The following is a 15,184-nucleotide window of genomic DNA, read 5'->3' on the forward strand; positions in this document are numbered from 1 at the left end:
TATATGTCCATGCCACTCTCTCACTTTGTCCCAGCTTACCCTTCCCCCTCCCCGTATCCTCAAGTCCATTCTCTAGTTAGGTCTGTGTCTTTATTCCCATCTTGCCCCTAGGTTCTTCATGACCTTTTTTTTTTTTTTTTTTTTTGATTCCATATCATATGGTATTTGTTTTTCTCTTTCTGACTTACTTCACTCTGTATGACAGACTCTAGGTCCATCCACCTCACTACAAATAACTCAATTTCGTTTCTTTTTATGGCTAATATTCCACTGTATATATGTGCCACATCTTCTTCATCCATTCATCTGTTGATGGATACTTAGGTTGCTTCCATGTCCTGGCTATTGTAAATAGAGCTGCAATGAACATTTTGGTACATGACTCCTTTTGAATTATGGTTTTCTCAGGGTATATGCCCAGTAGTGGGATTGCTGGGTCGTATGGTAGTTCTATTTTTAGTTTTTTAAGGAACCTCCATACTGTTCTCCATAGTGGCTGTATCAATTTACATTCCCACCAACAGTGCAAGAGGTAAACTACTGTAATTCTTAATCTTAGATCACTAAACCATGCAGTTTAGTCTTAAGACTATGCTCTTTTTCTTCCCAGAAACCCTGAAAATATCATTATTTTTATCAATACACTGTTTTTCAGAACTTCCCTGGCAGTCCAGTGGTTAAGACTCCATGCTCCCAATGTAGGGGGCATTGGGATCCCTGGTCAGGGGACTAAAATCCTACATGCCGCACCTACGGCGTGGCTGGAAAAAAACAAAAACAAAACAATAAACCACTATTTTGCAAAGATGAAATGTGCTTGCAAAAATCCTGCCAAAGTAATTATTAAGGAAAGTATGTATTTATTTTATACTTGAATCATCAATTCAAAAAATGAAAAGTTTCGTGCTGGCTTTTCAAATTTTATGCCTGTCTAATAGGAAAAGACAATCAGCATCAAGGTTCTTACAGTGATGGGGCTCAGATGAATGGTATTCAGCCAGAAGAAATTGGTAGGTTGCGAGAAGAGATAGAAGAATTAAAAAGTAATCAGGAACTTTTACAAAGCCAACTGGCTGAAAAGGACGCTTTGATTGAAAATTTGGTAAGTGAATGTTGATATTTTTTAAACAAGAAGTCAAGAATAATTCTCATTATCCAGCTTGTTTATTTTGCTCGATCCCTTAAGCTACAGTATCATATTAAGGTTTTAGAATATGAGCTCTGGTGTCAGACTGTCTAAAGCTTCAGTGCTTCCTAGCTAACTGAATTTAAGCAACTTAGTTAACCTCTTTAAACTTGTTTCCTGAGCTATAAAATGGTGGTGGTGATATCTGTCTCATTGCTGTGAGAATTAAATGAGATACACTGTTAAAAGCTCTTTTATTGATTTTTTTTTAAAGATAGATTTTATTCATTTCTTTAAAATTTTTTATTTTTTTTACTTTCGGCTGCATTGGGTCTTTGTTGCTGTGTGCAGGCTTTCTCTGGTTGCAGTGAGCAGGGGCTAGTCTTCGTTGCATTGCACGGGCTTCTCATTGCGGTGGCTTCTCTTGTCACGGAGCACGGGCTCTAGGCACACGGGCTCAGTAGTTGTGGTTCGTGGACTTTAGAATGCAGGATCAGTAGCTGTGGCGCACAGTCTGATGTGCTCCGCGGCATGTGGGATCTTCCCGGACCAGGGCTCGAACCCATGTCCCCTGCGTTGGCAGGCAGATTCTTAACCATTGTGCCGCCGGAGAAGCCCTGTATAAGGTTCTTTTAATACATGGAAATCACTCAATAAATACCTGCTTTTATGCTCTTTCTTCATATGACCTCAGTTAAGTGCCTAGATTTAATAAATTACTTGGCATGAGTATAAATTTATTAGCTATGGAAAATTTGTAGACAGTATGTGCTATGTTGAAATGTTATTTTGAGTATAAAATTTTACATGTCAATGTGAAATTTTTTGGTAAACGTATACCAGACATAGCTTATATATGTACAGTTTGGGGTTTTTTTCTGTCTCTTTAAACTGAATTTATTTCATAGTTTATTTCTATGCTCTTTGTAGAAATCGTCCCAACCATCACCTGGCACAAATGAACAGTCTTCAGCGACAGCTTCAGCAAGAGATTCTGAACAAATTGAAGAATTAAAACAGGTTATTTTTCAGCTTGATCCAAGCTCTGTTTTGTCTAGTTTTAATTATAATAGCATAACAGCACTGCAGTTCCATTAATCTAGAACTGCTTTGTCAGGTGTAAGCAAAATTTGATAGTGAAGACAGCCATTTGAAAATCCAGAAGCTGTTTTAATTATACAGTAATGGTATTTTGCTTTATATTGTGTTTTTATTTTTCAGTGATGTTCTTTTTAACAGATCTCAGCATCTTACCCAGATTATTTATAGATTATCAGTAAACTAACAGTTAAGGAAACCTTAAATATATTTATAAGCCACAAATATGAAGATATAAAGTCTTATGCCTAATTTTCATGATAACTGGTTGGTTAAATGTATTGGGCATTTAAGTCATTCTATCCAGAAAAATGTTGGTTTTTAAAATTGGAAAAGGGAAAAACAGGAAGTAAACTTGTATATATCTCAATTAGATGACTGTAGCTAAAAAGCAAAATATATACTTTTTCTGCTGTAGTAATTTATATTGTTTAGAAAAGCAAATAAGCCTTTTCCTCCTTCCATCCTCCCCTCCTTCCTTCCTTTCTTGAAGAAGGAATATATGTTTCTTTAAAAGAAAAAAAAAAAGTGTTACTAAAGAAAGAAGTGAACAGCCTGGCCAAGCTAGGACTAACTTCCTTCTCCCTCCAGTAGCCAGCTGGTCCTTACCCACTGACATGTCTGATATGATGGGAATGATCGAAAAGAGAGAAACAAAATGTCTTATTTTGATAGTGTCTTTGCACCCCAGAGTAGATTCTACAATCTACTTAAATTATGTTTTTTAAAAATAATAATAATAATTTGTCATTAACGATTTACAGCTCTCTAATATGTGTCCATAATATTTTGTTCTTGTGAGGAAGAGCAATATCTATTTTGATTTTATTAATTCTAGAACTATATTAAAATTAAAGGGAATTAAGTTATTAATATATACCCTTAGTTTGTAAATCCCAAGTAAAAATTTTTACTTTTTGTGTTTCCCAAAGATATATTTTAAATATTATTTATTTATTTATTTATTTGGTTGTGCCAGGTCTTAGTTGTGGCATTCAGGCTCCTTAGTTGTGGCACGCGGGCTCCTTAGTTGCAGCATGCATGTGGGATCTAGTTCCCTGACCCGGGATCAAACCCAGGCCCCCTGCATTGGGATCGCAGAGTCTTACCCACTGCACCAGCAGGGAAGTGCCCCAAAGATATATTTTAAATGACAGTTTTGTTTTTTATAATATGTAGTAAAATATGGTATAAAAAGAAAACCAAAAAGGTTCATAATTTCCATGTTTACATGACTCATTTTGATAACTGAAAAAAAGCAATCCAAGAAAAGGCGTGTATGTACATGATAGAAAGTTTTAAGAGAATAAAAATGCTTTCTACATGACAGCATCCCACTACTTACCACAATATCTCCAGACACTGCCAGATATCGTGGGGGAAGATAGCCCCTAGTGGAGAACCACTGTTACAATTGTTTTATATTCCTGTACTTTTTCTGGGGGTGGGGGAGAGAGCAAGAAGTTTGGAAATGTCAACATCTGTAATATATAAACTTTCAATTAATTCTGCCACTTTCACTAGAGTACTTTTTTATTTTTTGGGCCGCACTGTGTGGCATGCGGGATCTTAGTTCCCCAACCAGGGCTTGAACCTGTGCCCCCTGTACTGGGAGCATGGAGTCTTAACCACTGGACCGCTAGGGAAGTCTAATGCTTTCATCTATGTTTGGTGGCCCCCAAGTCTAAAACCATCCTATTTTGCCCTTTTCAAATAGTATACCTTCAGTTTTCCACCAGGAGCAAAGGAAAAGTTACCTGATGCATGAGAGTAGGACAGGGATTTGGTGGTCTGTTCCTAAGCCGGCTTTCAACCAACCCTGCTGTTTCTGACTCCATTTTTACTCACACTTTCCAAAACATCCCAGGCCCTTCGGTAGTTATGCATTGTAAGTCAGGTAGCAGCATGGCTTTCTAAAAGGTCAGCCTACGTTTCAGCTGTCTCATGTGTGCTGAGTCAGTTACCACTGTCCTTTGCTTTCTGAAATTCCCCAATTTATTGCTCTTTTCTTTTACTCTCTGTCCTTGTGGGTTTCTCCCTCCTGCCCACCCTTCCACCGTCCCTCTCTCCCTACCTCCTTCCCACCTTCCTTTCTCGTTCCCTTCCTCCCTCCCTTTATAATTTTTTACATTGGATCTCACAAGGAAGCAGAGGTGGACATGTTTAATCTACACGTTTAATTCTCCATCTTGAACCCACCAAGTTCAAGAATAGTTCTTCCGCTTAAATTTTAAAACTTGGAAGTTGTGATTTGAGAGAGAAGGGCCAAGAAAGGAAATAATTTTTTATTTCTTCCTGTAAATAGACATTTCCTTGATGAAATTAATGCTATTTAATGTTACAGCTTAACTATTTTTGTCTCTTAGGAACTGGCAACATTAAAGTCTCAGTTAAACTCACAGTCTTCTGAGATCACCAAACTACAGACAGAAAAGCAGGAGCTGTTAGAGAAAACAGAAGCATTTGTAAGTTAATTATTTTTTTGTTCTCAAAGGTAGTAAACACAAGGTTGGAAGGTTATTTATCAGCCACTGTGGAAAGGAAGCAAATTTGTCAGATAGCACCTTCCATTCAGGTTATCCGTTAGCCAGAGTTCCAGTCACGTAGGCTTCTTGGCCATGAGGACAGCCATATTATAGTCAGACTCACCAGGTCAGTTTAATCAGCTATTCACGGTTCATTTTGTTGGTATTTTATATTTCACCCCTTCTTTGTCTCCTTCATTCTAACCTGGCAGGTTTTCTGCTGGTATAAAATTGTCAAAAACCTTGTTGGTGACCCATGCAATTCACAGGGTTCCAAGCCATCAAGCAAAGTCCTCCTGGATCCCTCCTGGGGAACTAACGTTTCTATTCCAGCTTCTACAGAGATGGTTGATTGTGTCCATGTGTTACACGAGTAACCACTTCACAAATGGTTGTCCAGCCACACCCCTGATGTTTCAGTAGAACATGCTTTGTCATTTATTGCAATAGGGATAGGTTGAGAATCTTCTGAATCTTCAAGTTCTGATTCCCTTTTCTTAACAGTTCCTCCTTCAGTTTATCTCTGTCCTCTTACATTTTACTATAAGCAGCAAGGAGAAACCAGGCCACACCTTTAATGCTTTGGTTAGAGGTTTCCTCAGCTAAATAGTTCGTCACTCACAAGTTCTGCTTTTCACAACACTAGAACTCAATTCAGCTAAGTTCTTTGCCACATTATATATAACAAGGATCACCTTTCCTCCACTTTCCAATAACATGTTCCTCATCTCTGAGAGCTCACCAAAACCTTTAACATCCATACTTCTACCAACATCCTGTTCATGATGATACATGTTTTCACTAAGACCATAGAAGCTTTCTCTATAGAAAGCTTTATGAGCCCTTACTGGAATTACCTTGAATGTCCATATTTCCATCAACAGTCTCTTCAAGCTAATTTAGACTTTGTCTAACATGAACCTCAGAATTCTTTTAGCCTCTACCAGTTCCAAAGCCCCTTCCACAGTTTAAGGTATTTGCTTAACCCAGCCTTCCTCATACTCTGATGAGAGCTGATGCCATGCCACTCCTGACTCAGCCTCCCGCTCCACTGAAGGGGCAACTTATCTATGTAGGGAAAGCACTTTATTGTGGGTAAATACATAAAGAATTAGACTTTCTGTTATTGGAGAGAAAATTTCAAAATAGCTAGAAAATTAAATCATCTTTGGAATTTCGTTTTGATTGTAACTGTAAAGAAACATTTGTTTTTTCAATTTCTACTTTCAGGCAAAATCAGTTCCTATACCAGGAGAGAGTGAAACTGTAATAGCTACAAAAACTACTGATGTAGAAGGAAGACTGTCAGCATTATTACAAGAAACTAAAGAATTAAAGGTTGGTTTTGGTGAAACTTTTACTCATTGCATATTATATGAAATGAACTCCAGGAAATTTGATTTTATTTCACTTAATTTCTCAAATCCTTAGATTTATGAAGAAAGTTAATGGAGTGTAATTTTATCTCACAATACGTCCATTCCTATTTGGATGACTAAAGGTGGCACAAGTGAAGGGGTTTTTTTTGTTTTGTTTGTTTGGGCTGTGTTGGGTCTTCGTTGCTGTGCGCGGGCTTTCTCTAGTTGCAGCGAGCGGGGGCTACTCTTTGTTGCGGTGCACAGGCTTCTCATTGCAGTGGCTTCTCTTGTTGCAGAGCATGGGCTCTAGGCACGTGGGCTTCAGTAGTTGCAGCACATGGGCTCAGTAGTTGTGGCTCGCAGGCTATGGAGCTCAGGCTCAGTAGTTGTGGCATACCGGCTTAGGTGCTCCACAGCATGTGGGATCTTCCCAGACCAGGGATCAAACCCGTGTCCCCTGCATTGGCAGGCAGAGCCTTAACCACTGTGCCACCAGGGAAGTCCCACAAATGAAGATTTTTAAACGCCATTTCAAACAGTGGTATTAAATATATAAAATAAGAATGTATATGAATGTACTTTGAAAGTAAAAACATAGATTTTAGTAAGAGTAAAAAAATAGTTAAGTTTGCTTATCAATCTTTAATCACAGTAAGAAACGAGGAGTATAGATTTGGCTAATACACAAGCCACCTGTAGGTTTTCCATAGGCTGAGGAACACAGGCATATTAAATCCTGCCAGCCTTTTGTGTGACAGAGAAATCAAAATAGATAACATGAAGAAAGGAATGAGGTAACAGTAATAAAAAAAAAAGGTAGGAATTAAAACATGGAAAAAGGAAGATAATGTGTGATTTTGCCTTTTGGATTGTGGTCAAATTTTTTTTTTTTTTTTTTTTTTTGCGGTACGCGGGCCTCTCACCGTTGTGGCCCCTCCCGTTGCGGAGCACAGGCTCCGGACGCGCAGGCTCAGCGGCCATGGCTCACGGGCCCAGCCGCTCCGCGGCTTGTGGGATCTTCCCGGACCGGGGCACGAACCCGTGTCCCCTGCATCGGCAGGCGGACTCTCAACCACTGCACCGCCAGGGAAGCCCAAATTATTTTATTTTTAAACCATTGATTTTACTTGAAGCTATTTTTCTTTTCCATTTAATTGTATGTGTGAAGTTGGATAGAATTTTATTTTTAAACTTCAATTATAATTCTGATGCTAACTAGGCTTCTGTTATAAAATGTTTTATGTCTTTATTTATCCCTCTGATTATCTGAAATGGTAGGATTTTTTGAGGAATAGGTAATTAAAACTATTTTTGGTTGTTAAACTCTATTTTTTACAGTAACCATCTTTGATGTATAGCCTAACATAAATTCTCATGTTACTAGATGAGTGAGTGTGTGTGTGTGTGTGTGTGTGTGTGTGTGTTTTAAACCTCCTGTTCCCCCAACCCCTAACCCCAAATTCTTCAGACTAGACAAGTGCAGCAATTTATCAAAGAAAGAACATATTTGTTAAAACCCTAGGAGAGTGAATACTAATTTTAGATTAGTGATTTTCACCTTTCTTTTCCTAGAATGAAATTAAAGCTCTGTCTGAGGAAAGAACTGCTATTAAAGAGCAGCTGGATTCATCTAACAGTACCATTGCCATTTTACAAAATGAGAAAAACAAGCTTGAGGTGGACATTACAGATTCTAAAAAAGAACAAGATGATCTCTTGGTGCTGTTGGCTGATCAGGATCAGAAAATATTTTCACTAAAGAATAAACTCAAGGAACTTGGTCATCCAGTAAGATTGCAGTGTTTCCAAAAATGATTTATATTGTGTTTCTTTATGACATATTTTTAAATATTGTGCTGTGACATGGGAATGTTGTGCCTGTATGTCGGTACTACAGGCAGAGGTCTGTAGGTACGTGAACGTGGTATCATCTGCACCGCTCTTATGGTATTCAGCGAATTGACTTAAGACACAGATTAGATGCAGTTTCCAGCGTTTGGTATTCAGCGAATTGACTTAAGACACAGATTAGATGCAGCTTCCAGCGTTTGTTAACTGTTCTCTTTGGGGCTCTGAGCCTAGAAAGTGAATTGATTTGATTGCTCCTGTGGTAACAAGACTCTCACTATCCAAATGTGTCATCCTCTTTTGCCGTGTTGATTCAGGCTTGTGTGTAGAGAGGTGTAGCCATCTGGCAGCAAGTTAACCTATGTATCTCGTGTCACGTTAAAAATGACAGGGATCCTTGAACATTAAATCAAGGAAATCAGATGGCCTGTCATCTACTTTAATTTCTGGAATAAAGAATGTATCAACAGAGTAGATATCATTATGTGTTGAATGTGAAGTGAGCCAATCCTCAATGTTAAATATATACATTTTCCCTTTAGGTTGAAGAAGAGGATGAACTTGAATCCGGAGACCAAGATGATGAGGATGATGAAGATGAAGATGACAGCAAGGAACAGGGTCATATCTAGCTTTACAATCTCTAGGAATGATAGGGGTTACATTGTAACTTTGAAGACGGAGTCTTAAGACAGTGCTTTGGTTTGCCTCCACAGGAAGTAAAGATTTAGAAACCAAGTGGCAGACATTCACTAATACAACTATTGATGTATTTTTAAAATGAAGCCACCACCCATGTTGATAGTCCTGTTATTCTGACTTCATGTAGAACACACATCTTTTATTGAACTGGACTATCCCAAAATATAATTTGCAAAGAGCTTCAGACACCAAAAATATAATATTTTCAGGCATGTGGTGGCAATGCTCTTTGCCTTTAGTTCATTGGTTGTTTATATAAGTTCTGTATTTGTCTGCTACTTTTACTTTTCAGAATTTGTGACTTTAAATACTAACGCGATTGATTTAATGTGTGTTGGAATCACTGTTTCTAAATTCAGTATTGGAGTTCTTAGCTAATGATTTCCTTTTAAAGGAATGGATTTACTTAAAGGCAAGATAGCATTATTCTGGGGGATAATATATCATCAGCCCTCCATCCAGTGTGACTCCTAAGGTGAGTGGGATAGGACAGTGTAGAATGAGTGCCTTGACACTTGATATGGCTGCATTCTGTACCTCAGTGAAGAAGAAGGATATTAGCACACAGTGAAGAGGAGGGTGTTTCTGAGAAACTTCTGCAACAGTGTATCAGCATGTGTTTGGTTTTGGTTTTATTTTAAAGCTAAACATTAAAACAGATTACAAGTTAACAGCTCATACAGCTCAGAATTAGTATTATTGTTTGATTATTATAAAACATATTATGTTCCTAGTTTTAAAAAGATCCAAACTATGGTTTATATAACTTATTGGCATTTTTGCTGAATAGGTTTAAGTCAGATAATAGATTTTTAAAAAGCAATGAAGCAATGTGTCAAAATTTAATGTTTTCGTAATAAAAATAGATATTATGTTCACCTAATCCCTCGTCATGGTTCCCTTTTTTAGATTTTGAGAGTAGTAGTCTTTGTACAAGATGAGGCAGAAGGAAGTGGTGAAAGGAGTCCTTCTCTTACTAAAAGGGCTTTGCTATAACTGCATGATAACAGCAATCTTATCATTTAAAGCCAATAATTAGGATTCTGTAAGATCGGAGGGGGCTAATTGGAGAAAAAGCAGAAGTTGGAGAAGGGTTTGGATGTTTCTAGATTGAGCATTGGAGTTCTGTCTTCACAAGGATTTCTGTTTAAAGAAGTAGGCTTTCTTAAAGGCAAGACAGCAGGAGTTGGGGCATTATGTATATCATCTGCCTCCTGGCTTCAGGAATAATTTGAGCAGTCCACTAAGGGGCACAGACTTTCGAAAGAAGTACCCTCACATGTCTTGAAAGGGGAGATGGCTGTGTGTTACAGAGCACCCGTGAATACTGCACCGCGCCCCTGCCCAATCCCACCGCTGCCACGCCATCCTGAGATGGCATCTGCCGTCAGAGAACCACGTGATTATTACTGGACCAGCTCAGACCGTGTGGAGTTTTCCTAAACTTGACCCCACGTAGTGAACATTTCAGGCTAATGTTACAAGGATAAGGGAAACTGTGTCAGGAGTAAGAATAATACTTCCAGAAATAATGGAATACCAAAGATCTTCAGAAAGAAATATCTGCAAAAATCAGTGATAGTTTGCCGAAGTTCAGTCACTCAGGCTGGCTTGGAGCAGAGAAGACACAAGAAGGCCTCAAAGCTGCACAGTCCAGCCTGGAGCCCAGACGGACACCTTCCTAACATAGCTATAGTTTTTTGGGGTTTTGTTTGTTTGTCTGTCTGTCTTTGCCTGGATTGCTTCTGGAGCCTCCTAAACTGGCCTCTGTGCCTCCAGTTGGTTGCTGCCTCTGCAGGCCATCCTCCATGTTCACTACAATAAGCTTTCTGAAATGCAGATAGGAGCCAAAGAGACTGCAGTTGCCTACTGTTTGGAGCCCTTAGCCATGTGGATAAGACTCTTTGTGCTCTACCACTATCTTGTTTAGCTCCCTTCAAGTATACTTTAGAACCATACCAAGATATTTGCCATCGTGGCATATATCCTGCTTTTTCATTTCTCACTTTGCTTTTGCACGTGTTCTTTCCTCTGCCCATTTGTCAGCCCTCACATTAAAGGCTATCTCCATGTATTGAGAGCTATAACAGTGGAGCAGTCATGAAGCACAAAACATATTTGTCCTTATTTGACGTTTTATTCAAGTGTAGTTTACACTTCTAGCACATTGGAAAGGAAAGAATAATCATCCAAGGTTACTACAAAAGGTAAAAGTAACAGCTCACATTTTAGAGTCTTAAGTTACTACTTTGAAATTATGCTGAGAGAAGATCAAACCCTTGTCTGAAAGTTTTGGGGTTTTTTTGCGGCCAGGTAAGGGCCTCATAACGTTCATCAGAACCAAAATCTTTACTGTTACAGCAAAATGTATTAATACATTCAATGAATATTTACTGAGTGTATAATGTGCTGAGTACTGCTTGTAGGCACTGGGGATATGAATGAGACAAAGTCCCTTCCTCATATAACTTAGGTTCTGGAGGAGAAAACAGTAAACAAGTACATAAGACAATGTCAAATGCTTTGTAGCTTCTGGAAGGGAGCTTGCATTAACCAGAAGAGCGATTAGATCTGATTTGTATTCATAGATTACTTTCTCCGATAGGTCGAGAATTGTCTATGGGGAGGAGGCCAAGAAAGAAAGCCAGGGGACTAGGTAGGAAGCTCTTGGCCCCATCTAAGCAAAAGCAGATGTAGTTCAGACTACACTGTGGGGGTGGAGGTGTCTAAAGTGGTAGGATTTGGGATAACATTTTACAGGTAGAGCTGAGAGGGTTCGTTGATGAATTGCATGTGTCTGGGGAGTAGAGGAGCAAGACAAGAATTAACTCCTGGGGGAAGGCGGGAGGAACAGGTTTGGGGTGAGATCTAGAGTTGTGTGTTAGGCTTGCTAAATCTGAGACCCAAGTCGATAGATTTATACTAATAGATAGATGTTCAGTAGGCAGTTTGGAGCTCATTTGTGTTGGAAAAAATAGTATAGAGATGGAATTTAAGTCCGCCCAGTAGGATAAGTTCTTATGGGGAGTTAGTGTAGAGAAGGCAGCCAAGAACTGAGCCTTTGGGCAATTCAGCCTTCAGTGGTGGGGATGGATCTTAAGAAATATTAAATGAGTAACGAAATAATCTTACTCCAGAGCAAATTTGAGCCTTGGAATTAAGGGGAAAACTGAGCAAGCTCTGACCTTTAAACTGATTTCCTACTGCAATTTTGGAAAATAAAAACTTAATTCTTTTCGAACAGCTTTAATGAAACACATTATTCTATTAACGTAGACTAGTACTTTACTAGTGAACCTAATTAAACTGTGGGGTTTTTTGTTTGGTTGGTTTTTGTTTTTGTTTGTTTGTTTTGAGGAATCTGCCCTGCTAACCAAATAGAAGATATTTATCTAAAGAAAATATCTGTTTACAATTACATTATATCCTTTGAAAGGTTTTATTTTAATGCAGGTTATTTTATCAAATTGTACCTTTTGTGGGTTAGTGACTTGCTTCCCTTCCAGAAACTCTAAAGTTATTCTTGCAGTTTTTCTATGTCTACAACTGAGAAACTTTAGGATTTTCTATAACCTTTCAAAATGAAAATTAAAATGTTTCCAGAGAGGGCTTCCCTGGTGGTGCAGTGGTTGAGAGTCCACCTGCCGATGCAGGGGACACGGGTTCGTGCCCTGGTCCAGGAAGATCCCACATGCCGCGGAGTGGCTGTGCCTGTGAGGCATGGCCGCTGAGCCTGCGCGTCCAGAGCCTGTGCTCTGCAACAGGAGAGGCCACAACAGTGAGAGGCCCACGTACAGAAAAAAAAAAAAAAAAAGTTTCCAGAGAGAAAAACATTAAGGTATGACACATATCTATCTTAAATGTGGTTTCCCTTCCTGCGGATTGACTCATTTTGTCTAGACATAGGTTTTCCCATATTCATTCTAAGCAACCGTGACTAGTTGTTTTAGTTTGAAAAAGCTTAAACATTGACCTTGCTACAGTTTTATGTTACTCTTGATTTTGCTCCTTACAAAAACGTGAGACCACTTTGTAATTATGTTTTTCTACCGTGAGAACGTAAACAAGTGAGTCCCAGTATCTACTTTGCTAGTCTTTTTTCAGCTCTGGCTTTTAATTCTAGATTTATTTAAATAAGTGTATTATTCTCTGAATCTAGTGGGATATCTAAAAGGGTAAAACCATTTTGTGACCCTTAACAAGACCCTTAACCTCTCTGTGACATTTCATGCCAGTACCCTGTGAAATAACATGTTGCCTAGTATCAGGGAGAAGGTGAGATGCAAACTAGTTGCTGTGGTGGATATGGAGTGGAACTTTCTGATTCTTTTTTACCCTCGTGTTCTAGACCCAAAATGAGGTTGCATAAGTAAAGCCTGTAAAACAAAAATTGTAGGCAACTGTTTTGCAGCAAAAATGGTCAGCCTGTTTAAAGGCAGGATGAGCGGAATAAAAGCTTAAGTATTACCTAGGTTTCTATACTGCACTACAAATTACCACAAATTTAGTGGCTTAAAATAACACACATTTATTATCTCCCTAGTCTTTGGGTCAGGAGTCAGGGCACAGCTTAACTAGGTCCTCTGTTTTTGGTCCCAAGGCCGCAATCAAGGTGGCAGCCAGGCTGTATTCTTATCTGCAGGCTCAACTGGAGGAGAATCGGCTTCCAACACTCATTCAGGTTGTTGGTAGAATTCATTTCCTTACAGCTGTATAACTGAGGGCTTCAGTTTCTTACTGGCAGTTGGCGGAAGTCTGCCCTCAGCAACTAATGGTCACCCCTAGTTCCTTGCCTCATGGGCTCCCTCAACATGCTTGCTGACTTCATCAAGCCAGCAAGGGAAAGCTCTAGCCCCAGTCAGCCAGCAAGACTGTGTTTTATACATAGTAATATAGGGACTTCCCTGGTGGCTCAGTGGTCAAGAATTCGCCTGCCAATTCAGGGGACATGGTTCGATCCCTGGTCCAGGAAGATCCCACATGCTGCGTCACAACTAATCCTGCAAGCCACAACTACTGAAGCCCATGCGCCTAGAGCCCGTGCTCTGCAACAAGAGAAGCCACTGCAGTGAGAAGCCCGGGCGCCACAACGAAGAGTAGCCCCTGCTCGCTACACCTAGAGAAAGCCGCACACAGCAACGAAGACCCAGTGCAGCCAAAAATAAATAAAATTAAAGTAATATAATCACAGGCGTGACATTCATCACCATGCTGTAGTCAATTGGTTAGAAACAAATCAGGTCCTGCCCACTCTTGGGAGGGGATTACACAGAGGCATGAATACCAGGAAGTGGAGATCATGGGATGCTGCATACTTTTGTTTTCTTGAACCATATTTCTTTTTCTTTTTTTTTTAATTTTGGCTGCGTTGGGTCTTTGTTGCTGTGCATGGGCTTTCTCTAGTTGCGGCGAGCAGGGGCTACTCTTCATTGTGGTGCCCGGCCTTCTTGTTGCGGTGGCTTCTCTTGTCGTGGAGCACAGGCCCTAGGGCACATGGGCTTCAGTAGTTGTGGCGCATGGACTCAGTAGTTGTGGTGCATGGGCTTAGTTGCTCTGCAGCATGTGGGATCTTCCCGGACAAGGGATCAAACCCGTGTCCCCTGCATTGGCAGGCGGATTCTTAACCACTGTGCCACCAGAGAAGTCTCCCAAGGATACTTCTTGTTCATGTTCGTGTCCTTAGCATGTCCTCTGTACTCTGCTCCAAATCGTCATTCCAAGACCAACACTGAAGAAGCAGGTTCTTCCTCGGACAGGCAGGTCTCTTGGCAAAGGGAAAAGAGAGGTGGCAGAACCTCACGGTGGCTCTTAGAACTTCTGCTTAGAAGTGGCATCACTTTCATTCACATTTCAATGACCAAAGCAAGTCATGGCCAAACTAATGTCAATGCAAAGTATAATCCTTCAGTGGGAACAGGCCTGAGAGGGAGGGGCAGTGAATCACATGTGAAAGTATAACCAGTAAATGTTAGTGTCCTTCACCTCCATCTTTTCCCTTACTGATCCTGCTGGGGAAGATGGTTGTAGAGCATGAAGAGGCAGTGTAAGACGTGGTCAGTGGTTAGGAATCTAGATTCTGGAGATAGACTGCCTGAGTTTGAATCCTGACTCTGCCACTTTCCAGCTGCATGGCCTTGAGCAAGTTATTTAACCTCTCTACGCCTCAATTTCCTCCTCCGTGAAACGAGACTAATAATAGTATCTATGTCATAGAGCTGTGGATTAAATTAGTTATGTATGTAAAGTATATAGAACAGTGCCTGGCACGTGGTAGGCCCTGTATAATTGTCAACTGTTGTTGCTGCTGCTGTTATTGTTAGTATTGAAGGAAACCTGGCTTAAAGTCAAAGGACTGGATTTAAAATCTCAGCTTATTCTAGGTCACTAGACTCAAGTGACTTGAGGTCACTTATCCTATTACTGACCTTCAGCAAGTACCTTAATCTCTGAGTACTGATTATTTCTTCATCTGTAAAATTGGAATAACATTCATTTCTAGAGAGGCTGTGTAGAATAGCAGTCCCCAA

The 15,184-nt window shown here is 39.8% G+C and overlaps 1 protein-coding gene across 4 annotated transcripts in view; it reads left to right on the forward strand.

Moving 5' to 3' along the window:
• Positions 1 to 9,540, forward strand: part of USO1 (USO1 vesicle transport factor) — a 92,109-nt gene extending 82,569 nt beyond the window's left edge. For all 4 annotated transcript variants that reach the window (XM_089912057.1, XM_089912058.1, XM_089912060.1 and 1 more), the window contains 6 exons: positions 939 to 1,102; positions 2,057 to 2,146; positions 4,591 to 4,689; positions 5,980 to 6,087; positions 7,680 to 7,895; positions 8,498 to 9,540. In XM_089912057.1, the coding sequence (XP_089768183.1) occupies positions 939 to 1,102; positions 2,057 to 2,146; positions 4,591 to 4,689; positions 5,980 to 6,087; positions 7,680 to 7,895; positions 8,498 to 8,587 (767 nt within the window). In that variant the 3' untranslated portion in view covers positions 8,588 to 9,540. The remainder of the gene's footprint in view (positions 1 to 938; positions 1,103 to 2,056; positions 2,147 to 4,590; positions 4,690 to 5,979; positions 6,088 to 7,679; positions 7,896 to 8,497) is intronic.
• Positions 9,541 to 15,184: the final 5,644 nt, after the last annotated feature.

This window comes from Delphinapterus leucas, chromosome 5 (genome assembly GCF_059928025.1).
Source record: "Delphinapterus leucas isolate spDelLeu-1000000601 "Yukka" chromosome 5, BTC_Dleu_Yukka2, whole genome shotgun sequence".
NCBI lineage: Eukaryota > Metazoa > Chordata > Mammalia > Artiodactyla > Monodontidae > Delphinapterus > Delphinapterus leucas.